The 25,274-nt window shown below is 45.2% G+C and overlaps 2 protein-coding genes across 4 annotated transcripts in view; both read left to right on the plus strand.

Moving 5' to 3' along the window:
* Window positions 1-16,160, plus strand: part of Lrp4 (LDL receptor related protein 4) — a 52,062-nt gene extending 35,902 nt beyond the window's left edge. The window contains exons 27-39 of one of the 2 annotated variants that reach the window (XM_041637638.1): window positions 59-284; window positions 630-933; window positions 2,309-2,527; window positions 2,674-2,808; window positions 3,574-3,682; window positions 4,014-4,158; window positions 4,362-4,475; window positions 4,872-5,007; window positions 7,721-7,788; window positions 8,769-8,856; window positions 10,762-10,903; window positions 11,948-12,009; window positions 12,895-13,012. In XM_041637638.1, the coding sequence (XP_041493572.1) occupies window positions 59-284; window positions 630-933; window positions 2,309-2,527; window positions 2,674-2,808; window positions 3,574-3,682; window positions 4,014-4,158; window positions 4,362-4,475; window positions 4,872-5,007; window positions 7,721-7,788; window positions 8,769-8,856; window positions 10,762-10,903; window positions 11,948-11,992 (1,731 nt within the window). In that variant the 3' untranslated portion in view covers window positions 11,993-12,009; window positions 12,895-13,012. Of the gene's footprint in view, window positions 1-58; window positions 285-629; window positions 934-2,308; window positions 2,528-2,673; window positions 2,809-3,573; window positions 3,683-4,013; window positions 4,159-4,361; window positions 4,476-4,871; window positions 5,008-7,720; window positions 7,789-8,768; window positions 8,857-10,761; window positions 10,904-11,947; window positions 12,010-12,894 lie in introns of both variants that reach the window. The other variant, XM_041637637.1, reaches the window with a different exon arrangement.
* A 6,253-nt stretch (window positions 16,161-22,413) lies between these two features.
* Ckap5 (cytoskeleton associated protein 5) overlaps window positions 22,414-25,274 on the plus strand; it is a 96,340-nt gene continuing 93,479 nt past the window's right edge. For both annotated transcript variants that reach the window (XM_041637594.1, XM_041637595.1), the window contains exon 1: window positions 22,414-22,485. The gene's annotated coding sequence lies outside the window, so the exon portion shown is untranslated. The remainder of the gene's footprint in view (window positions 22,486-25,274) is intronic.

Raw genomic sequence — 25,274 nt, forward strand, 5'->3', positions numbered from 1 at the left:
GTTCTTCAGCAAAGGCTCCTGGTAGACAATAGCCGCCTCCCTCCAATCTCCTCCACAGAGAATTGAGGCAGCCGACCTGAATGGTGCCAATCGACATACATTAGTGTCACCAGTACAGCACCCATATGGCCTCACTTTGCTTGACTCCTATATCTACTGGACCGACTGGCAGACCCGTAGCATCCACCGGGCCAACAAGAATACCGGTAGCAATGTTATCTTGGTGAGGTCCAACCTGCCAGGCCTCATGGACATCCAAGCTGTAGACCGGGCGCAGCCACTGGGTGAGAAGACCCCTGGGGCTCTGAGTCAGGGCTTCTGCATTTCTGGGACTACAGCAACAGAAGGCTATAGCCAGGGCACAGAATTACTTACAATCAGAGAGACTTTCTAAGCCCATGTCCAGTATAAGTCTTTTTTTCCCTCTAGGTATGACTGGTACCACAGGTCTATGCTATTGCTACCTCCAAAGAATTCTCAGAGATACTTGCTCTGCCTCACACTTCTGTCTAACCCTGAATCTTCTAGAAGCAGTGAACAGCCAGCCATAAGAAACTAGTTCCTTTATGATAGAGTCTGCCAGCCCCGCAAGCTGGGTGTGAAAGCTCGCTGCTCCTCTCTCTCTCCAGGTTTTAATAAGTGTGGCTTGAGAAACGGTGGCTGTTCCCACCTCTGTCTACCTCGGCCTTCTGGTTTCTCCTGTGCCTGCCCCACTGGCATCCAGCTGAAGGGGGACAGAAAGACCTGTGACCCCTCTCCAGAGACCTACCTGCTCTTCTCCAGCCGAGGCTCCATTCGCCGCATCTCACTGGACACTGAGGATCACACAGATGTGCATGTTCCTGTCCCTGGGCTCAACAATGTCATCTCTCTAGACTATGACAGCGTGGACGGAAAGGTCTACTACACAGATGTGTTCCTGGATGTTATCAGGTGTGAGCGGCACCAAGACCGGAGCCCTGCCCACTTCACAGGATGCCATATTCTATTGCTTGCTTGTTGGTTTAATTATTATAAGCTACTCAGGAGGCTGAGATTGGAAGATCACTGGTTTGAGGTCAACATGGGCAAGGTCCAGTCTCAAAAAATAAAAACAGAGCTGGTTATGGTATTTCCCCTTCTATATCCTCAGCATTAGAGAGGCAGAAGCGAGAAGACAGTGAGTTTAACATTAGCCAGACAATATGGCAATCTGTCTCAAAAACATAGTAAACAGAACGTACCTCAGTTTATAGTGTTTGTCTAGTATTCACAAAACCCTGGGTTGATTCCCAGTGCTGCTAAAGTGGGCTCTAGAGAAGCAGAGACAGAAGGATCAGAAGTTTAAGGCTATCTTTGGCTATATAATGAGCTAGTTTGAGGTCTGGGCTACATGAGACCCCTTCTCATAAACATTATCTATCTATCTATCTATCTATCTATCTATCCATCTATCTGTATCTATCTCTATATCTATCTGTGTGTATATACATATATGAAACCAGGTGTATTAAATAAGAAACCATAAAGCCAAGTTGGGAACCTGGATCATCCACACTTAGTGCCAGGCCATGAGTGGGCTCTAAGACTCCCCTAAGGTAGATGAAAAGTTGGAATCTATATTGCAGCATAGGAACCTTAACCCAGGGGCTGGAGAGATGGCTCAAAGGTTAAGAGCATTGCCTGCTCTTCCAAAGGTCCTGAGTTCAATTCCCAGCAACCACATGGTGGCTCACAACCATCTGTAATGGGGTCTGGTGCCCTCCTCTGGCCTGCAGGCATACACACAGACAGATTATTGTATACATAATAAATAAGTAAATAAATAAATATTTAAAAAAAAAACCTTAACCCAATATTAAGTTTTAAATTGGTTTACAAAGTTGTTTTGAGTGATTTTTTTGCCATTCTTTTTATTATTCTTTACTTCTCTTATTTCAATACAACTTAAGAATATGATGTCATACAAGTGATTTTACCATGGCAGAGACCAAACCCAAGACCACTGCCCTACCACTGAATTACACTCCTAGTCTTAATCTCCCTGTCTCATAACCACCCCCAGGTAGCAATCCTTGTGTTCTCACAAAGATTTATTAGCAATTATTAATTTCTCCTGGGGTAAAACATGCATCCAAACCGTCTACTACTTCCAGTTTGCAGGAAACACTCTGAGAACTCACATTCATTCCTCATGTATTGAGCACTTATCATGCCGGGTGCTGAGGAACGTATTTTATCCCTGTCTGTGGAGCTTACAGTAAGTTTCAGGGTATTATATTATTTCTGGTTAGTCTGGTTACTCATGTAACCCTGTATTGTCCCCAAGGCGAGCAGACCTGAATGGCAGCAACATGGAGACTGTTATTGGGCATGGCCTGAAGACCACTGATGGCCTGGCAGTGGACTGGGTTGCCAGAAACTTGTATTGGACAGATACAGGTCGAAATACCATTGAAGCGTCCCGGCTGGATGGTTCCTGTCGCAAAGTGCTAATCAACAACAGTCTAGACGAGCCCCGGGCCATTGCCGTTTTCCCCAGAAAGGGGTAAGTTCATGTCTAGCAGGAAGGCCTGGTACAAGAGAAGCTCCCGAAAGGTGTTTACAAATTAATGAATTGTTATCCGCTATGTTGTGTCGACCTCTTGGCACTGTCTCCCCATGCATTGTGACAATGGCACTATTGTGTCTTAGGTACCTCTTCTGGACAGACTGGGGACACATTGCCAAGATTGAACGTGCAAACCTGGATGGTTCTGAGCGGAAGGTTCTCATCAACACAGACCTAGGCTGGCCCAATGGCCTTACCTTGGACTATGATACCCGCAGGTGAGACCCCTGTCCCAAACAGACACCTGGAAATGTGTTGGGTCAAGGAGAGGACAGAGATTGACATGGGGAAAAGAAAAGATGGATAGGTCTTTAGGAGACCAGGAAGAGAAAACTACGGAAGGGATGAGACCATACAGTCTTAGTGCAGGAGTTGCTGAATCCAGCCTTGGGCCCTCTGTGGGGTTTGGACTCCTTGGTTTACAAGTCTTGGAGGATCTTTAGTAGACAGAGTGTGTCCTGTTTTCCATTTATAGGCTGGTTCTTAGATTTGTTACTTACCTGAGGAAGCAACAGGCTCTGAAACTGAACTCTTCTTCTAGATTATATATATATATATATATATATATATATATATATATATATATCCAAATGTGAAACTCTGAAGGGCAGAGGAGGGTGGCTTCTCCTTCCTACCTGCAGAGGAAAAGAACTAAGGTCACCTGGAGAGTTGGTCAGGAATCCTCTTCTTTTAACATTGGTTAGGGCCCCATGGCCTGAGCTCTCTTTCTGAAGACCATTTGTAGAAATGTGGGCTTAGATTTCTTGACAAGATCCAAAGGGTGATCAAAATGTCAAAGGAGAGGCTGGGGCGGCTCCTCCAAGATGACTAGAGTCTCCGTGTCTCTGCAGCGCAGCTCCAGCCTCCCTCCCTCCCTCTGCTGGGACTCACAGGGCAGTGCAGCTCAGGAAGGAACAGACGGCCCCTTATGGGAAGAACTGGGCTGCCCTGCACACATCTGCTTCCCTTCTCTTTCTTTGCAGGATCTACTGGGTAGATGCACATCTGGACCGGATCGAGAGTGCTGACCTCAATGGGAAGCTGCGGCAGGTCCTGGTCAGCCACGTGTCTCATCCCTTTGCCCTCACACAGGTACTGGTTCAAGAGAGAGGTAACAAAACCTCCCTGGCTGAGGTGTTTTCTGGGGGTTCTAAGTATATATATCGCCACGTGACTGTGGCTTACTGGCTGGGGGCTTGTGTCTTTTCCCTCTAGTGGCTCCATGGCCATTGGCTTCTTTATTCATTGATCAACAAAAGCAACACATACACAGAAGGACCTCCTACACCAGGCATGCATAGAGTTGATCTGGGGATCAGAGATAGAATGTATTTCAGCAGAGGGAGAGCACACACTGAGGCAGAGAAGGGGCGCTGGGATCTGACTGCTGAATACTTTTTCTTTTGGGTTCTTTATTGAGTAGCAGGACAGGTGGATCTACTGGACAGACTGGCAAACCAAGTCCATCCAGCGTGTTGACAAGTACTCAGGCCGCAACAAGGAGACGGTGTTGGCCAATGTGGAGGGACTCATGGATATCATCGTAGTGTCCCCTCAGCGGCAGACAGGTGGGCCCCTGGGAACTGAGCCCCTTTCCTCTCCATCAGTGGGACTGGCTCTGGTCACCCCAAGGACCGTTAGTGGCCAGCATAATTAGAGCCACGAGAAAACCTTGTGGTTATCATCTTCCTGCCCTATTGTCCTAGGAATGGGGTGTATCTGAACTCCCTCCCGTTCTGTCTCAGACCTGACACATCTGCTTTGCCTCCAGGGACCAATGCCTGCGGTGTGAACAATGGTGGCTGTACCCATCTCTGCTTTGCCAGAGCCTCTGACTTTGTGTGTGCCTGTCCTGATGAGCCAGACAGTCAGGCCTGTTCCCTTGGTGAGTTCTCCCTGGAACAACACAGTCCTTGGAAAGGGATGGGATTGGCAGCCTCAACTCTGTCCTTTTAGGTAGCATCATAGTGGCATAATATAAATGAGCTGGACGCTTGGGCCTGGCCGTTATAAAAGAACAGAACCCTGGGCTTGTGATGTCTTGCTAGAGATCATCAGATCATCATCTCTATTCCTAATCCTTGGGAGCCAGTGATTTTTACCTAGAATCACTAATACTAAATCCGAGTCTTTTTTAATTTATAGCAATAAAACATAGTGCCTGAGATTAGGGAATCTAAAATATTCTGTCAAGACTTGGATTCTGTTAAGACTTGTAGCTGCTACTCCTGAACCATAGATAGGTTTCGAGCAGTCCATTGCAATCTTCTTTTCTCTGCAGTGCCTGGTCTAGTGCCTCCTGCTCCTAGAGCTACCAGTATGAGTGAGAAGAACCCAGTGCTGCCCAACACATTGCCCACCACCTTGCGTTCTTCTACCACCAGGACCCACACATCTCTGGAGGGGGCAGAAGGAATGTAAGTAGGGTCAGGTCAATACAGGATTTAGATCACCATACCCTGCTAGTAAAAGAGCATTGTCCCAGTTTCATAATCTGGCAGATGAGAGACAGAGCACATCATTAGCCGCTAGTTCCTATGTGGGACACGGTGTGATGTTTGTAATTGTAGGTTGTTGCAATGACTCCTACCCCCAAATCAGGGTTCCTCTGTGTAGCCTTAACTGTCCTGGAACTCGCTCTGTAGGCCAGGCTGGCCTCGAACTCACAGAGATCTGCCTGCCTCTGCCTCTGCCTCCTGAGTGCTGGGATTAAAGGCGTGCACTACTACCACCCGGCAATTTTATTTGTTTATTTGTGTGTGTATGTATGCGTATATTCGTGTGCATGCTTGTGAATGTCATTTGTGCATGTGTGGAAGATAGCTATCACGCATCCTCTATTTCTGTACCCTTAGACAAGGTTGCTCACTGAACTTGAAGCTCCCTATACTTTTGGCTAGGATGGTGACCAGCAGTTGTCCTGTCTGTGCCCTCCGCTGGTAGCGTTATAGCATCATATGATGTGTGATTGTGCAATCATACGCAGCTTTTCACATGGGTGCTGGAGCACAACAAGCGCTCTTATTCAATGAGTTATCTCCCGGTCCCTGATCTCTTTTCATTTCTGAGGACAAAAAGCTGGAAACTGGTTTTCTAGAGACTCCTAAATGCACTCCTCTGTGCTGTTCATTTTCCTTCGGTCTCACGGCACAGCGCTCGTATTATGTTTTTCCTACTACAGTGCACCACAGCTGGAAAACACTGGTTTGTCTCTCTCTGTTTACAAGATAACTTACAAGTTAACTTATCTAGACTAAAAGATAGCATCCAGCTGGAACCCTGTGCCTTTCTGACTAGCTTTGAGATGCTGTCCATCATCTTTAATCTTATGTTTTCTTCAGAATCTTTTTGTTTTCACAGCACTAGAGAGTGAACTTCACACATGCTAGGCAGGTACCCCAGCGCTGAGCTACACTTAATTTCTAGGTTTATTTGGGAAACATCTGGACCCTCCTCAGACCTTTTTCTTCCTGTGTGTGTACATACATGTTCCTATGTGCGTGTGGAGGCCAGAGGTTATGTGCAGTTTCTTTCTCAGTTGCTTCCCACATTATTTTCGAGATGTGGTCTCTCCCTAACTTTAGCTCTCACCAACTGTCTCGGCCAGAAGCTCCAGGGCTCCTCCTCCAGGCCAGCACAGGGTCACAGGTGCTTTTATGCTGGTGCTGGGATTCCCAATTCAGACCTGACAAGAACCTTACCCATAGAACAATATCTCTTTGGGTCCTCTTTTTTTGTTTTTGTTTTTTGTTTTGTTTGTTTGTTGTTGTTTTGTTTGTTTTTTAATGCTCATATATTTCAGCCCCTTGCTACTTTGTTTGTTTGTTTTCTGAGACAGGGTTTTTCTGACTGTCCTGGAACTCTCTTTGTAGACCAGGCTGGCCTTGAACTCACAGAGATCCACTTGCCTCTGCCCTCTAGTGCTATGATTAAAGACTTGCATCACCACCTCCCTTGTTATTTCTTTCTATCCTGTGGTAATAAATGTTTTGATTATTTAAGTGTGTTAGCTGGAATATAACTTTATAGAGAAACCCTGTCACACATGACTAAGCAGAACATAGGTGCTAAAAGAAAAAAGTTTCCTCTTCTTTTTCTTATTAAAGCCATTTTTATGTGCATATGTCCCACAATTGAAGAAACAATAATAACAATACCTAGTATTTCTTTAATTTTTTTGCTTATTCTTTGACAATTTCCTATCCATTCTGCCTGAATGTTTTTTTCAGACAGGGTCACTATGTAGCTTAGGCTATCCCTCACACTTGGGAAGCTCCAATACTCACCGTTTGCACTTCCTCAGGTCTTTTCCAGTGGAGTTCCAGTTGAAGATTCATTGTCGTGTTCTGTCTGTAGGTCTCTCCTCCAGGCTGTTGGGCAGTGCCTCCAATTGCTTGTCATAATATGCCAGAGTTACCTTATGAGCACTACAAGTGCACTAGCTGGGCACTCCCTCTGGGTGTCTTGCTTATTCCCTTGTGAGACAATGGAGACAAGAAAAACAATTTTTTTAACCTTGTGATAACCAATCAGATTTGCTTGTTTAGCAGCTGTTTCCCATTCATTCTTGTAGTATAGGAAAGATTTGAATTGGTGTCCTTAGAACTCTGTCTAGCTCACTCTAAAACTGCAACTTTTAAATGTACATAATTGAAAACATATTTAAGCATGGCATAGCAGTTGGAAAATACTGGTCCTCCCCCCCCCCCAGGGTCTCACTATGTATCTCTGGCTGTTCAGGAACTCCTATGTAGACCAGGCTGGCCTCAAACTCGCAGAGGTCTGCCTATCTACTTCTGCCTCCCTTGTGCTGGGATTAAAGGCCTGTGCCACTATGCCTGGTTTAATACATTATATTTTCATTCCATTTGGGGGCACATATTCCAGCACATGTGTAGGTCAGAGGACAAGTTGTAGGAGTTGGTCCTCTCCTTCTACCGTGTGGATTCCAGGGATCACACTCAGGTCATCAGGCTTGGCAGCAAGCACCTTTACCTGCTGAGCCTGACTCCCTGATAGATTACGTCAGGCCCTAAAGCCCTATTCACAGCCTTTCCCTTCTTTCCTGGAAGACAGTGAGGATCTGTTTGCATGCAAGAAGCCTTCATGTCTGTTTTTTATGCCCCACAGATGCTCTGAAAGGGATGCCCAGCTGGGCCTCTGTGTACATTCCAATGAGGCTGTACCTGCTGCTCCAGGTAGGTCCTGTTTATCTGCTTTTGAAACAGACTATTAGCATGTAGGCCATGGTGGCCTCAAACTCTGAATCTTCCTGCCTCTTGTCTTCCAAGTACTGCGACTACAGTCTGGGTACATCGTCACACCTAGCTTTATGGACCACAGTCTGGGTACACCATCACGCCTAGCTTTATGGACCACAGTCCGGGTACACCATCACACCTAGCTTTATGGACCACAGTCCGGGTACACCGTCCACCATCACACCTACCTTTATGGACTCACTTTTCTCCTAGCTTTTGTGAAAAGTCTTCATCAACTCTCTTCATTGACTAAATCCACAGAAATAACAATCCTAAAAGTCACCAATTCCAGTGTGCCTGCCAGGCATTTGATAAGCACATATGGTCCTTATCCATGAAAGATACATTCTAAACTCACTAATGAAACCTCAGGTAGTACTAAATCCTATTACACTCTGTTTTTCCTATTCATACAATATCTATGATGAAGTTTATTTTTTAAACTAGGCAACAGTGATTAATAATGCAATAAAACATTTTAACAATCTACTATAATAAAGTTATATGAATATCATTGCTCTTTTCTCTCCAAAGATTTTAATTTCTCATTGTAATATAATGTTATTTCCAGGCTGTCATTGATGATGGGTAACTAGAATGACAAAAGAGAAATCATAAATTAGAGGGGCTACTTATGTCTATACATGTGCACTGCCATTCAGTTTCCACAGTTATGTCTAACGGATGAGAAATGTGTACTCAAGTTAAGCATCTTGCCTTATGTCACAGTATGTAAGTGGTGAGGCTGGTTCTGGAGACGCTTTCTTATGTCACATCGTACATAAGTGGTGAGGCTGGTTCTGGAGATGCTTTCCCGCCCATCCTCTGCTCCTTGCTTCTGTGACCCTTCACCATCCTCAGACAAAAGGCACCCTTACACCAGCAACATCAGTGCTTGCCTGTCTCTGTTCTCCTAGGTGAAGGACTTCACATCAGCTATGCCATCGGTGGGCTCCTCAGTATTCTGTTGATTTTGGTGGTGATTGCAGTTTTGATGCTGTACAGGTAACCTCAGCTTTGCTCTATGGGTGACATGTTCTTTGGTCTCTGTTAGCCTGTCTAGGTTCTCTTGAAGCTTCCCAGTTCGCTGAATACCCCTCCACACAGCCTAGCTGGAGCAGAGGAGAGTGGAAACCCTCGGTCACAGTCTCAGCCCTTACGGGTGCTGACTTCTTCATACCCTCTCCACCTCCAACCACTGGAGTTGGAAATGGTCTTCTTTTCACACTACACAACCTCTCAGTCCACATAGTCGGCATGCATTGCCCCCTGGGCACGACTCTGAGAAGGTGCAATGAGTCATTTTCAACTTAGGATCTTTGTATGCACCTTTTCTTTATATTTTCTTCCAATGATTTAAACATTGCAAACAACAAAACAATCTGGATTTTGCAGCCACTGCTGAGAATAATAATAATACCACTTGTCTTTTAATGGGACAGTATTATTTACGTCCTAACCTGGTAATTTTAGTGTTTCTATTTCTGTAATGACCAAAAACTTGGAGAAGAAAGGGTTTATTTTGATTCCACATCATTGTTATCATCAAAGAAAATCAGGGCAGGAACTTTTAACAGGGTAAGAACCTGGGGGCAGGACCTGATGCAGAGGCCATGGAGGGGTGCTGCTTACTGGCTTGTTTGTCACAGCTTGCCCAGTCTGCTTTCTTCTTGTTTGTTTTTTTATTTTTTGAGACAGGGTTTCTCTGTGTTGCCCTGGCTGACCTGGAACTTGCTTTGTAGACCCTGCTGACCTCAAACTCAGCTCTGGAGTACTGGGATTAAGGGGGTACACCACCACACTGAACTTCCAGCTTGCTTTCTTATAGAACCTAAACAGCCATCCTAGGGGTGTCCCCAGCCACAATGGGCCAGGCCCACCCACATCAACCACTAAGAAAATGCCCTACAGGTTTGCCTGCTTACAGACCGATCCTATACACCAGTGGTCTCAACCCTCCTAATGCTGTGACACTGTAATACAGATCCTCATGTTGTAGTGACCCCTAACCATAAAGTTATTTTTGTTGCTACTTCATTACTATAATTTTGCTACTGTTATGAATCATAATGTAAATATTTTTGGAGACAGAGGTTTGTTGAGGGCTTGCGACTCACAGGTTGAGAACCACTGCTGTAGACTCCTTTTTTCAGTTGAGGTTCTCCCCTCTTAACAGCTTGAGCATAAACCTAGCCCCACACCCTGTAACAGAGGTATCACTCCTCCCTTTACAGACAAGGACCTGCTTCAGAGAGATTAGGTTATGTCTACCCATAGTTTAGCTAGTAGATCATGGAGGTGGGGTTAAGACAAAGACCCATCTCTGCATAGCAAGTAACCCCAAAAGTACTGCGTTCACATGATAACCATTCATGGCCTCACAGTTCGTGTGGATTGGAAATCTGGATGCATCTTCACTGTGCTCGGCTTCAAGAGCTCTCACAGGTTGCAGTCTAGTAACAGCCGAGTTATGACCTTATTTCAGGGTTTGACTGGAAAAAAAAATCCTTCCAAATCTACTCAAATAATTGTTAGCAGGATTTAGTTCTTTACTGGCTATTGGTTGGTGTTCCTCTCATCTGCTGCTTGCCTGTGGACCTTTCTAGAAAACAACTGACAACGTGGCAGTTTCTTTAAAGAGAGGGAGGGAAGGAGATAGGATACACCACTCAAGATGGAAGCTAATCCAGTATCTAGTACTTTTGCATAATGGGTTCACACAAAATGGGTCACCAGCTCCAGCCCACACTCGAGGGGTGAGATTCAGAAGGGTGTGGATGCCAGGAGACAGGGTCATACTGTAGGTCACTGGGACCTGCAGAGAAGCTGCTTCCCACATAGGCTACATCCTCCCCCAGTATCATTCCTATAAAGATCTCAACTAATTCTGCTTAAATTTTCCTCTTGAAGACGCAGAAGGTCTAAATTCACGGATCCTGGGATGGGAAACTTGACCTACAGCAACCCTTCCTATCGAACTTCCACTCAGGAAGTGAAAATTGAAGCAGTTCCCAAACCAACCATGTACAATCAACTGTGCTATAAAAAAGAGGTAACAATGGAACTACCTATTTAGGTTTTTCTGGGGGTTGGGGAGCAGGAGAGAAGAGTTATGACTGAATTGGTTAATTGGAGGAGGAAGGGTCGTGTGCTGTCTGATCTACCATTTTTGAAATAACAGTGAACAAAATAACTGAGTGTGACTTGGGTTTCTGTAAACGTAGAATCTTTGGGGGACCATAGCAAAGGCCAGGTTAGAAGATTCAGGTCTGAAAGCAATGAGTATGTGTCTCCCTGAAAGAGATTGTCCAGGTGTGCGGGTGCTTTCCGCCTTGGGGGCGTCGTAACTCTGTGCTGCGGCTGTACCCCTCTAAAGCAAGGGGGCTTTTATGGACATTACTCCCCAAACCCAAAAGCTCCTGAACTTTTTCTTTGTCTAATCTCTGATCCAAATACCTGTTTTGGGAAGGACTAGTTTTTCCTTATTCTTGCTCTTAAGCTTTTAAGAGATTTTTATAGAAATCTGAAGATTTTATGTGTTTTTATTTTTTAAATGTTTTGTTAAGTCTTTGCAAAATTATTTACTGATTTAGAAATGAAAAATAGTCCTTTTTTACTGCCAGGGATCTGAGGTCTAAGATGTCAGGTTTTCCTAATCCGATAGAACTTGATTTCTTCTAAAATCCTGTAACTTTCATCAAGTTTTCCCCTAAGAAGACCCTTAGCAGTCTGCTCTGATTTGTTTAGCAGGTCAACCCTGCTGGACCCTCACTATACACAGTAATCCCTGGATCCAGAAAGTATTTAAAAAGCTGCCACTACAATTCACAAAACTACCTACGGTTCTGGGGACTGGAAACCTCTCCTCTCTTTCTGAGAAAGACTATTGAGGATTCTTGAGTTCCTGGAATGTGGGCTGTCCCAGAAAAGAATCACAATGAAGGTTATCAGTTAGAGCTGAAAATAGGTCTGAGGTGTAACTCAGCAGTACGGCACGGGCTAGGCCATGCAAGGCCCTAGGGCCCATCCCACTACCACAAAAAGGGAAAAAGAAAACTGTGTGACCTCTTTCTCTTGTTGTCTGCTTCTTCCTCAGCAGCTCTTTCACCCTTCTGATAGTCTTTCCCCCTTTCTCTTCTGATCTCCTCTTGACTCCAGGTACCTGTTGCTCTGTGTGTAGAGAAAATGGTGTTTCCAGAACTACCACTGCTGTGTACCCCACCTCTCCCCAACTTACCCAGTGCATTTCTGTGATGAGGACTTGCAGTGGCCTGCATGTTATCCACATAAGCTCAGAGAGTTTCTATATGCGCTTGCAGACTCTGTCTCTTTGTGCGATTGAAGGCCGAGCCCATCATCAAGCTCCTAGTGTAGAATCTGCTAATGCAGGACCTTAGTACCTGTGAAGTTGAATTCCACAGTACACAAAAATCCTTAATGTATGCATACTGACTTGCTTTTGCCAATTGTTTTTGATTACTTATGCCAGCATGATGCCCCATTAATAAACCACAAGAATGATGCAACAGACTAGTATATGATACAACCTAAAACCTGGAATAAATGCATACTGAATTGCTTTTGATTTCCTTTTTGGCATGATGCCCATTAACAACGCATGGTGACAATACAGCAACAACTGACATGCTTTAGTGTATCGTGTCCAGTCCTCCAACAGTTGCATCCCATGAATTGCCCCACTTAGCCCTACAGCAATTGGTGTGACTTGCAGATGCTTTGATTCCCTATACTGCAGATGTGAAGACTGGGTTTTAGAAGTGTTAAGTAATTAGCTCGAGATAGCATAGCTAGTAAAAGGCTGGTGTAGGACCAGAAGCCATGGTTCCCCCTCCCTCTGTGATAATGTAATCATCACCACAGCTGCCCTTAGGTCGGACCTTATTTTTGCTTTGACCACATTGTTCTACCAGTCTGTGGGGTTTTTGTTCTCCATAGCCACTTCAGTTCTGCTTCCATTTTCAGCTTACCATGAAATCATTTATAGAATGCCAACTGACTACGTGTCTCCATTCTCCACCCCAGGGTGGACCTGATCACAATTACACCAAGGAGAAGATCAAGATTGTAGAGGGAATTTGCCTCCTCTCTGGAGATGATGCTGAATGGGATGACCTCAAGCAACTGCGAAGCTCCCGGGGGGGCCTTCTACGGGATCACGTATGCATGAAGACAGACACAGTGTCCATCCAGGCCAGCTCTGGCTCCCTAGATGACACGGAGACAGAGCAGCTGCTGCAAGAAGAGCAGTCAGAGTGTAGCAGCGTCCACACTGCAGCCACTCCAGAGAGACGGGGCTCTCTGCCAGACACAGGCTGGAAACATGAACGCAAGCTCTCCTCAGAGAGCCAGGTCTAAGGGCCCACATTCTCTTCCCTGCCTGCCCACTCCTTCTCTATGGACTTCCAATCCTTGTGCAGGCCCCTGTCCCATGTGCTCATCTTCCTCCTCCTCCTCCAAACTGCTTCTAAGCCCCCATAGAGCCTGTTGCTCACCTGAGTCCACAACTACTTGGGGACAAGAAATGAGGGCACATCTCAAGAATTTAGACCTGTTTACCATGAACCTCACCTCTTGTGCTCTAGGCCCCCTGAAACTGGGCTAAGCATGATTCCTGGTCAGCATAGAGCTCCATCTCTCTCTCCCCAGGCACCCTCTGTGCCTGCCCCACAGTACCGATGCAAACGATGATGTAAGACTCTTGCCTGTCACAGCTGATAGGATGGCTTCTTTGTGAACTGGCCTACCAGGGCCTGGGACTGGAGGTCACAAGGTAAAAGGTAATGGATAGAGGCTGAGAGAAGGAGAATCGTCCCAGCTGGTCTGGGTGTTTGGAAACCTCCAGCCTCAGAAGCTGGTAACTATGAAAAGCTTTTGTGGGGTATTGAGCCCTGGTGTTTTGTCCATTGCTGGCAGTGGACATTCTTCTCACTCAGGAGTCACAGCTTGGTCAGCTATGACGCAGGTGAAGTGTGTGGGTGGCTTAAGCTGCTCTTCCTCCTGCTGGAATGTCTGGGGCCATTTCTGTATTGGATAACTGGAGACCCCTATCATGGCAACTAACTAAAAGGAACTCCCTCCTGGTGCTGCTATTGGCCAGTACTCTTCCTAAGCCTTTAACTGGGTTGTGAGCCTTGGAGGCTAGACCTCTAAGACCTTTAAGAAACTCTGCCTAGGTCAAGCACAGTGTCCTACCTGAGTTTCACTCTTCTGCCTTTCTCTCTCCCGTTCTCGGGGATTCTAAGAGAAGTAATTCTGTAACAGCCTTTCAGAGAATCACTAGACATTTTCCTAAATGGTCAGGAAGAGCAGCCAGACAAACACAAGTTACCCAGGGGCTCAGGAGAAGTATTATGAAGTTGAAACTCTTGGGTTCATTCTCAAGTGCTCAGGGACACAAGTTCATGGACAACCTGTGGCTCTATGGTGGAAAAGCTCCCATGCCAGCTCTTCCAGCCAGTGTCCACACCCAAGTGCCACCACTTGCTTCATGCTCTTTTGTACCAGGGCTTCTTTCAGCAGAGCGGAGACTTTTTGTGCTGCCCTAAAATGTCTTCACTTCTGAGAAAGGAGAGTCTAGGTTTGCTTTTCCCACCCTAGCCTTGTGCCACCATCAATCTCTAGAGTCCGGGGATGAGGAGGGCCAAGGAAGACACAAAGTGGTGAGCAAGGAGTAGAGAGGCAGTAAGGGCCGCTCCAGAGCAAGTCCAGGCACTTCTCCCTAGAAACCAAGGTAACAGGAGAGAATGACAGGAGCTGAGAGTGGAGCACAGGGTCTTAGGAGAATTTTTCTGATTTAAAATGTCTCTCATGGTTCTTGCTAGTCAGAGATCAGCAGCCAAACATATGCATGAAAAACAGGACAAGATCAAATTCTCTTTGGTCAGTTATAGGAGCAGGAGACAGATGTGTTCTCAGGCCTTTTCCAGTACACCAACTGAGAAAAATACAGTGCCACTTCTAAGAGGAAATAGGGACATTTCACACTGAATGAGGCAGCGTTTGAGTCTTTAAATTCATAGTTGGGGAGGAGGGGGAAAAAAAAAACAAAAAACCAGAAGAGTGTGGCATCCTCCTGAGTGGAAAGGGGCAAGGTTCTTATTGCACTTGGGCTGTTCAGAATGTAGAAAGGACATGTTTGAGGAAATATCTATTTGAGCACTGATTTACTCTGTACAAAGGGCAAAGTCTCTCTGTCCTAAACTAATGGAAGTGATTTTCCCATGCTCATGTGTAATGATTCTAACATTACTCACTGGAGAGATTGGACTTTCTGGAGTTATTTAACCACTATGTTCAGTGTTTTAGGGCTTTATGATAATTTAATATAAATTTAGCTTTTCTTAATGACTTTGGCTGGCTTGGAGTCGTGACTCATCTTGCACCTGCACTATCTGGCAGACCCATGATGTAGAAAACTTTTTTAGGGACATCACCTCTTACATCTTCAGAGACGTGTGACCCGTGAAGGGAAACGAAGGGAATGGGGCTTGTGCTGGAGTTTCTGCTCATCTTGAGAACACAAGTCAAGACGAGAGACTTCACTGACACATTGCCCTGATTTCCTCTAGAGCAAAGACGGCAGGTCATGGGGTTGATGGACGCTGCCTGTCCAGGCAGGATCACAATCATGATCACTAGTGGCATCTCCAGGCTCCAGAAGCTAGTGTCATGACATGGATACCATGAATCGTCTACTTCTGTTCTCATTCGCTGAGGTCTGTCACGTCATAGAACTTGACTTTGCCTCGCAATGATGACGACTGGCAAAACTGCAACCCAGTGTGAAAAATCCCAGAATGAGACTGGATGTATCTCCGGCACTTTGCCTACACATACTCCAGTTTTTTAAAAGCTACATCCTGCCAGACGTGGTGGCACACACCTTTGATCCCAGCACGCAGAGGCAGAGGCAGGCAGATGTTTGTGAGTTCAAGGCCAGCCTGGTCCACAGAGCTAGTTCCAGGAGAGCCAGGGCTACACAGAGAAGACCCTAAAAGCCAACCCTATTTTCCTTATTTACCCACTGTATGCCAAGGTTGGAATAAGATACCAAGGAGCCTACCTCAGGTTCTCTGTATGTTATTCCTGTGAAAAGTAGGAAGCTTTCTAGTCCTAATGCTATGCACATGTAGAGTTGCTAGGATAATGTCCCTACTCTAGGTGCCACCCATGCCTAAAGAATCCCATCTCACAGTTTGGAGATGAGCAGAAGCACCCTCACCAGTCCTGCTCCCCCAAAAGAACAAGAAGAAGAAAAATGATTTTTTTTAAAGATTTATTTATTTATTATGTATACAACATTCCTTCCATGTATGCTTGTATGCCAGAAGAGGGCATCAGATCTCATTATAGACGGTTGTGAGCCACCGTGTGGGTACTGGGAATTGAACTCAGGACCTCTGGAAGAACAGTCAGTGCTCTTAAACTCTGAGCCATCTCTCCAGCCCAAAATATTTATTATGTATATAACATTCTGCCTCCATGTATGCCCACATGCCAGAAGAAGGCACCAGACCTCTTTACAGATGGTTGTGAGCCACCATGTGGTTGCTGGGAATTGAACTCAGGACCTTTGGAAGAGCAGGCAATGCTCTTAACCGTTGAGCCATCTCTCCAGCCCTAAGAAAAATGAAAAAAGTAAGAAAGTTGTGTTTGGTTGGCAAGAGATCTGGATCTAAACCATAATGTATAATTTCCCCAGTCTGGGCCGTGGGTAGGTTTACCAGAAACAAAACTCAGTAGAGTAGTTCAAGGACAACTCAATCCCTTCTTCCCCAACATTCTTTAAAAAGAAAACAAGATTCCATAACAAGAATAGAAGAATCTTAGAATCTTAGGGCTAAGAGGAAGGTTGAGAATTCCTTGTCCAGTTCTCCAGATACAAAGCCTGAACCCTTTACTGGCAGAAGATGAGTCAGATTCTAACAAACTGGGGCTAGGGAGACAGCGGAGTCAGTAAAGGCCTTGCTTTTCTGTGAGGCATGGTGGGCGTGGTGGCAGATGCGGTAGTCTAGCCTGTTCTAGTGAGTTTGAGGCTAGCCAGGGTTACATAATGAGACCCTGTCTAAAAAAAAAAAAAAAATCCAAAAATGATGGCAAACACTTGAAATGCCAGCACTGGAGAGATGTTGACAGGCGATCCTGGGCCTTACTGGTCGGCAAGCCAGCCTAGTTGGAGAGTTGCAGGACAGCAAGCGCCTCTTTCGGTATATGTGACAGTGTGTTGTCGGAATGGCTCATGAAGGGTGACACCCACGGTTGCCTTGTGGCCTCCATTTACACACATAACACATACCCACTACAGAATTCTGATTAACCAGATTAGTGGCCTGTGCCTGTAATCCCAGCCTTCTGGAGGCTGAGATGGGGCATTCTGAGTTTGAGGCCAGGCTGGGCTAGTAAGACTTGTCTTCAAAAATGGACAAAACAGGCTGGAGAGATGGCCACACTTGTGTTGCAGGTAGATGAAACATTCGTGCCTATAAAATAAAAGTAAATATATTTTTTGAAATCACCGAAATGGGTTGGAATAATACTAGCAGTTAAATATGCTTACCGCTCTTGCAGAGAGTCTAGGTTCAGTTCCCAACACCCACATGGCAGCTCACAACCACATGTAACTCCAGTTCCAAGGAACCTAACTCTGGACGCTTTGGGCACTGAAAGCATACAGTGTACATATAGACATATACACATTAAAAATACATATATTGTGCCGAGCGGAGCCTTTAATCCCAGCACTCGGGAGGCAGAGGCAGGTGGATCTTTGAGTTCAAGGCCAGCCTGCCCAACAGAGCTAGTTCCAGGACAGGCTCCAAAGCTACACAGAGAAACCCTGTCTTGAAAAACAAAACAAACAAAAACTAAACCATATATTTTGAAAAAAATCAACAAACAAGTATATTTTTGCAAATTACATCCAAATTGAGGTCACTGCCTTTCAGTATTATAAAAACAAATGGTGGAACCTAAGATAAAAAGGTCTGAGGCCTACAGGATGCTCTAAGGAAGAGAATTCTTATATGACTTATTTTGAGTGTGTACATGACATTCAGTACATGTTTGTGGCAGTCAGAGGACAATGTATGGGAATCAGTTCTGTGACCTGAGAACTCAGGCCATCTCTCCTGACAGAAAGCAGCTTTACCCATTGAGCCATGTCTCAGACCCTGGTGGGAAGGTCTGTGTGACATGAACTGACATTTATCTACACCTAGGCTAAAGAAAACTGAGAGGCAGTGGTGATGAGCACCTTAGAAGCGTTTGAAGAACTAAGGGCAAAGGGTACTAAGAGGAAATGTGGTTGAAGATCTGAGGGCCCTCAACACCGCCACTAAACAGTGGGGGAGAACAATTGAGGCCCTTTTCTGTTTTTCCAAGGTCTATAGCTTTTCCTCACACAGAAAGATGACTGTTTCCCAACATTCCCTCGCTCACCTGTTTGTCTTCTAGATCATTTTCCTGCTCCACATCAGGAAGAGTTTTATTTCCAGTTTAGTGTTAAAACATACTCAGTCTAAAATTCTGAGTTTAAGCCCAAGGTTAAGTCAGTTACTAAGCTACCTCATTTTGTTGAACAGAGAGCACCAAGAACCCAGATAGCCTGTTCTTCCCTATGGGTTAAGCGCTTGTTGACAGCCAATGAGGCTTCTATCTTTCCCTCTGCCTCCTTCCTTTTCTATGAGGCTGATATTTCTGTGGTCAAAGTTTCCTGGGATAGTCTACATTTTGGAGGCTGGAAAAAATGGGCTAAAGACATTATTTAAAAGGTTACTTTCCCCCTTCATTTAACCAGCACCTATTAACTGTGACAGAGCATAAGCTAGGAAAGGCTTCGCGATCTTTGAGACAGCCACTTGAGATGCGTATTAGTGTCCCCTTTATCTCCAGAGGATTGTTCAGGAGCACTTCAACTGAAGGCAAAAGAAATTCAATCATTGAAGCTGTTTCTCTTAGGCTGGAAATAAGGATCTACATCCCAAGGTTGGGATACTTCAACCAGAAGGCAGTTTGTGATTATACACGGAAGAGCACCTGCTCCAACCCTAATGGACTTTATAGAAATGCCTAACGGTTACTCAGCAGCCACAGTACTTGACATGAGTTTCCTGTGTCTGGTTCAAAGAATACAGTGTTCTCTTTGATCCCTGCTATGTAGTGTGCTGTGCTACACTTGTGTAGAACTGTTGGGGACCCTGGGATGAAGTCACAAATAACTCTAATAAGTACACAGATAAGTACCTTTTAATGACAACCCTGAGCTGCTACAGGTAATTTTGGGCGAACACTGAAGACCTGATATGGACAAGACAGTATATGGGCTCATGCAAGCCCTTAAGAAGTCCTGTCACCCCCTTTCCTCCACTATCTATCAGATTCATCTCCCTCCACTTCCTATTCATTTGCTCCAGCTACACTGGCCTCCCTGTTTCTCAAACCTGCCAGGTATGCTTCAATCACAGGGCTTTTGTATTGCTGTTCCCTCTGCCTGACTCTTTTACATATATGTAAAAGAGAATCATAACTAACTCCTTCACCTTTCAAGGCAGCTCTACTATCTCAACAAAACCTGAACTAACTCTCCTTTAAAACTGCTGCCCTAAGCAGGCGGTGGTGGTCTGTGTCTTCAATCCTAGCACCCAGGAAGCAGTGTCAGGCAGATCTCTGTGAATTCAAGGCCAGCTTGATCTATATAGCAAGCTCCAGGCTAGCCATGGCTGAATAGTCTTTAAGGGGAGCTGGAAGATGCCTCAGTCAGTAAAGTGCTTAGGACCCTGAGTTCAATCATTAGTACCAACAGCCACGTAAAAAACTGGGTATGGTTATATATGCTTGCAATCCCGGTGCAGCGCTGGAGACCTGAAGACAGGAGGAAACCTGGGGCTGGCTAGCCAGCTAGTCTAGCCAAATTGGTGGGTTCCAGACTTAGTAAGAGACCCTGTATTTAAAAATAAGGGGGAGGGGTGGAAAGCAATTGAAGAAGATACTTGGTGTCTACTTCTGGCCTCTACAAGTTCGTACATACACATGTGTATATAAAATTACAGTCTAAGAACATACTGCATAATTTATTTGTGTTGATTATCTACATCCCACTATAACAAGAGCTCCTTGAGTGAAGGGAATTTGTGTGTGTGTCTATTTTTGTTTACTGACTATTCCAAATGCCTCGAACAGTCCTTCTCCATACTAGGTGTTCAGTAACCACTGGTCAAATGGATGAGTGAATGGATTAGGACATCTCAGATGCTCACTTTTGACATAAAAAGGTGTTGAGGATAAAAAGATTTTGCCTTCTTGTTGTAAAACTCTTCAGAACCCATACTACAAACATCCTTTATTGAGCAAATTTGAGATAACCATCAACCTCTCCTTTAAATGTATTCTTCAGATTTCATCTGATAATATTTAAATAAACTATATATGTTTATGTCTAGTGGCATTTCATTTGTATTTTAATAAATAAAGCTTGCCTGAAGATCAGAAAAGTAAAACAGCCACACTGGCCAGCCTTATAGACCAGGCAGCAAGGACACACACCTTTAATCCCAGCAGCCGCACTAGTTTACCCTAGAAGCCCTGCAGTAGTCCAGGTGCACGTGCTTAATCCCAGATCTAGAGAGGATTATAAAACGGGAGGAGACAGCTTTCGCCTCAGTCTCATTCTGAGGTTTCCTGGAGGCAGGATCACCATTTTCGGACTGAGGTTGAGGTAAGAGCCGGTGGCTGGCTTTTCTGCTCTTCAGGTTGAAGCCCAGGATCTGCCTCTGAGTTTTTGTTTATGTATGTAAACCAATGGCCAGTGTCTGGAGAAGACTGTTTCTGCATATTCCTTGCCGTCCATTTTCCAAAGGTTCCTGTGTGCTGTAGTTCCTCTCCTTCCATACCACCTACCTTTCCATTCTCTTCCCCTGTAGTCTCATTCACTTTAAAGAAAGCAGTTCCCAAATCAATACCACTTAAGACTTGATCTTGCTTGCAGCTTCCATTTAGTGTTTCCTAAGCCTACTCACAGGATTCCATTTGTACGTTTCATTGGTACCTGAGAGTAAACAAGCATAGAACTCAACTCCCCTTCCACCCCTTGAGGCAAGCCTCTCCTGACATAACAACCCCCCCCTCTTTGAATCTATTCTTATCCTTTTCACTGGTGTTATATTAGACTCCAACCCTCCCTTAGAAGCTGACTAACTTTCCTAACTACACTCCCCAGAAACTTTGAATAGTTCCCTTTCACCTACTTATTAACACACTCCTTAGCCTGGTTTCCAAGTCCTCTGTGAATTCTTCCTAATCTTCTTAGTTAATTTTGTGCTCCATTACTTCCCAACATAGATCTTTTCTTTTTCATAAATCTTTTCTTAAAATCAAGTCCCTGGGCTGAGAGATGCTCTGGCCACTATGCTCTGCATAGCAGAGGCTTGTCTCAACCCCAGGCTGGGAACCACCATACTCACATCTTTCTTCTCCAATTTTTTTTTTTTTGACACAGGGTTTCTCTGTGTAGTCCTAGTTGTCCTGGAACTCTCTTTGTAGACCAGGCTGCTCTTGAACTCAGAGATCTGCCTGCCTCACATTAAATGTGTAAGGAAAACATCATTATTATATTATAACTTAATATTCATAGAACATTGGAGATTGATTCAAGAAAGAATTTCAGCAGGGTATGGTGTTGCACACGTCTGTAAATCCCAGTCCTTGGAAGGTGGAGGCAGGGTGATGTCACACATTTAAGGCAGCCTGGTCTATAGCGCCAGTTCCAGATGACCCTGGACTACACAATGGGACCCTGGAGTCTCGAAAAATAAAATTGTCAAGATGGTTCAGTGGGTAGAGGGATTTGCTGTCAAGTCTAGAGAACTGAATTTGAGCTCCAGAAACTATCAGTGGAAGGAGAGGACCAACTCCTAGCAAGTTGTTCTCTGATTTCCACACACCACTACCCCTCCAAAAGAATAAAATCGAATTTTGACGATCATATTTCATAAAACGAAAGCCTATCGTTTTCATAAAAATAAGTGTTTGCAGAAAGTATTGAAGTTCAAAAAGGCCATTTCTCACATTAAATTTGTAAGGAAAACATAATTATTGCATGTTCTATAGGAGGAAACTGAAGCCCAGATTGAGACCAGTGATTTGTTCAAAAGAAATCCAAGACTATAATTTAGCATCCTGCCTCTTTCGAGGTTCTTTCCACTACAGCCCAGTTGCCTCTCAACACAGAACTGCACGATCAATATTTGCGAGTGCAAGTTCTCAAAACAAAAAAATAAGGCAGAGATGTTGACAGTAGTTTAAACATCCGTAGTTAGGTAAAGGCAGCATGATGATTGCTGGGAATGCATAGATTTCCACACACCTTGCGCTCTTCGTTCTGAAGTCGTTGGTAGCCATTGGCTGCTCTCCTGACGCGTAGCTCAAGGAAACGCAGCTGCGCGCTGCCCCTTTAAGGCCGCAGGAGGCGCGTACCCACAGTCCTTTCAAACGGACCAATAAAAGGGCGAGAGGCGGTCTTCCGAGGACCAATAAACAACGAGGACACTGCGGGGTGTGCGGCGGCCCAAGCGGTTTTAAACGGCTTAGAGCAGGCCCCTCGGTCGCGGCCCGGCGGAGGTGAGTGGGCCGGGGGCCGCACCTACCAGCCTGGACCCCGGGGACCCGGCGGCGCGCGCTGGGCACCCAGGGCCGCGGGCGGGGCCCTGGGCGGACGCGCGCCGCCGCGGTCTCGCGAACCCGGCAGGTCAGGCGGCGAAGCGGGGCGGAGGCCGGGGAGCCCGCGGCGGGCAGGGCGGGGGGCGTGGGCGCCCGCTGGGGTTGGAGACCGGGCTGGGGTTCAGGTGAGCAGAGCGCGCGGCGGGGCTCTACTGGCGGCGTCCGAGGTTGGCGGGCGGCGCCGGGCCGCGCCTGGAGGCTGGGGCGTCCGAGGCTGGGGCGGGGGCCCTGCGAGCAGGCCCGCGGTGGAGAGCGCCTCGCGGAATTGTCAAATGAATGAACCGGGCCCGGGAGGGCTGCTGCGGGTGTGAAGGGCCTGGTCGCCTCCGAGCCGCGCCGGACCCTGGTACCCCGGCCTGTCTGCATCCGCGTCCCCTACCTGCTATGAGTTTTTAACGATTCTGATCATTCGCCGCCCCGCCCTTGGTTTTCTCCCTCAAAGTCCGCAGAGTTGAGGTGTTTTGCAGCTGTGAGGTTTTCGGGGACCAGTACAATAGCCAGCAGTGTGGGTTAGCCAGGCCGCGCCACTTCAGGCCAGGTGAATGAGATACCCACTTTTTACGTCCTAGCAAATTGTTGTTGTTGAGAGGGCTGCCCGAAGTCGTGGTAATTGCCAGGCAAGATTGAATGCATCCCATTTTGTTTCTAGCGTAGGAAATGAGAGAGATGTTGCCAGAGTGGCTGCTGTGTTAGAGAACATATTCGTGTTGGTGAATCTTAACAATGAGTTTGTGATTCAGCATCAATGGAGGTTTTGCAGAACTTGCCCCAAATTTATGCACGACTCTAATTCTCCTAGGAACCAAGGCATTAAATCTTGGCCCAGATAGGATGCTTGTCTTACATTATGCATAATTATAGAGCTGAAAACTCATTTTTAGAAAGGTGAAATTCCTTTTTTCTCCATTTTCATCACCCTGAAAAGATCTTCTGTGACCTAAAGACTAAATATAAATATAAATCAAGTAAACAGTCATTTGAGACTTTTCTAAAGGAACTGGACAAACTGTAAGGTTTGCTATAAAGAAAATCAAAATCAGTTTAGTTGACAACATAAGACAAGGTAGTAAACCTGTAAAGAAAAAAATGTACCCAACGATTTTGTTTATTTTTTAATTTTTTTTTTTTTTTACTTATTACTATATTTCTTTACACGGGTCTGGAGAGACGGCTCAGTACTTAGTGGCAGTGATTGCTCTTCCAGAGGACCTGGGTCTAGTCTCAGCACCCGCGTGATAGCTCAGTCATCTATACCTCCAGTTCCAGGGAGTTGGATGCCCTCTCCTGGTGTCCATAGGCACTGCATACATGTGATACACAGACGAAACACCTATACACATAAAATGTTTTTAAAGATCTTTAACATTTATTTTGTGTGAGGGATGGGAAGGTGTGCATGCCAGATGTCAGACAACTTGCTGGAGCTAATTCTTTCTCTCCATCTTGTAGGTTCCAATCAAACAACAGTTGTCCGGCTTGGCCAAAACACCCTTTACACTGCCTCTCTGGTCTCCAAATTTTGCACAAGTTTTACATACTGTTCACTTAGGAGGTATTAAGCAAAGGTATCCCATAGCAATGTGCCATATACTTTCCTCCCTGTTACTTTTAAAGTTTGAATCATCAACTTTAAATTATTAAGAGTGATGTGTGGTAATTCAGTTTTAGTGATAAATAGATGAATACCTTAATTTTATGACCACTTGGGTTTGGAGAAAGCAATTAAAAATAATTAACTGGGCTGGAGAGATGGCTCAGCGATTAAGAACACTGACTGCTCTTCCAGGGGACCTGGGTTCAATTGTCAGCAACCACAACTCACAACTGTAACTCCAGGATCCAGCACCTCACACAGACATACATGCTGGCAAAAGACCAATGCACACAAAATAAAAATAAATTACATGAAAAATTATTTAACAGTACCTTTGGATAGTATTAAAATCTTTTTTAAGGTTTATTTATATTTATGAGTGTTCTCTCTATATGTATGTATGTACCTATCCCATAGACTTCAGAAGAAGGCATTAGATCCCCTGGAATTGGAGTTAGAGATGCTTATGAGCAGATATGTGGGTGCCAGGAACCAAACTTGGGTCCTCTGCAAGAACAACAAGTATACTTAACTCTGAGCTGTTTCTCCAGCTCTTAGTGGTAAAAATCTTGATGACTATGAAAAGTTGCCAGGCATGGTGGTTCATGCCTCTGGTTCAAATATGTGGGAGGCTGAAGCGGAAGAATTGCCAAGTATGAGAGCAGCCTGGGCTACATAGTGAGAGTCTGTCTCAGAAAAGAGCAGCGGAACCCAACAAGAGCAAGTAAAAGCTTTATATACTAGTCCAGCCAGGCTGTCTTGTTCTCTGTTGAGACTAATGACTGTCAGATGTTACATTCTAGATTCAAGGAACACATTTGTGACCCAGGAAAAATAGCACCCAAGGGAGTTTAACAGATTTATCTTTCAAACAATTTACTAAAACAAATTATAGTTTCCATAATCCCTCTGGCTCAGCCCTAGGTCTTGAACAAAGTGAATTCTCTGTGTCACATTTTATCTTTTTTAACTCTGTCAGAATTTTACCCATGAGGAACTGAGAAAGATTATGCAACTTCTAGGAGTCCATGTGACTTATGGAACCTGAATTTAAACCCAACCTAGTAGCCAGGGTCTGTGGTCTTACGGTCATTCC

Source organism: Microtus oregoni, unplaced genomic scaffold, assembly GCF_018167655.1.
Source record: "Microtus oregoni isolate MIOR12 unplaced genomic scaffold, Mior012 000053F_ref0000044, whole genome shotgun sequence".
NCBI classification, from domain to species: domain Eukaryota; kingdom Metazoa; phylum Chordata; class Mammalia; order Rodentia; family Cricetidae; genus Microtus; species Microtus oregoni.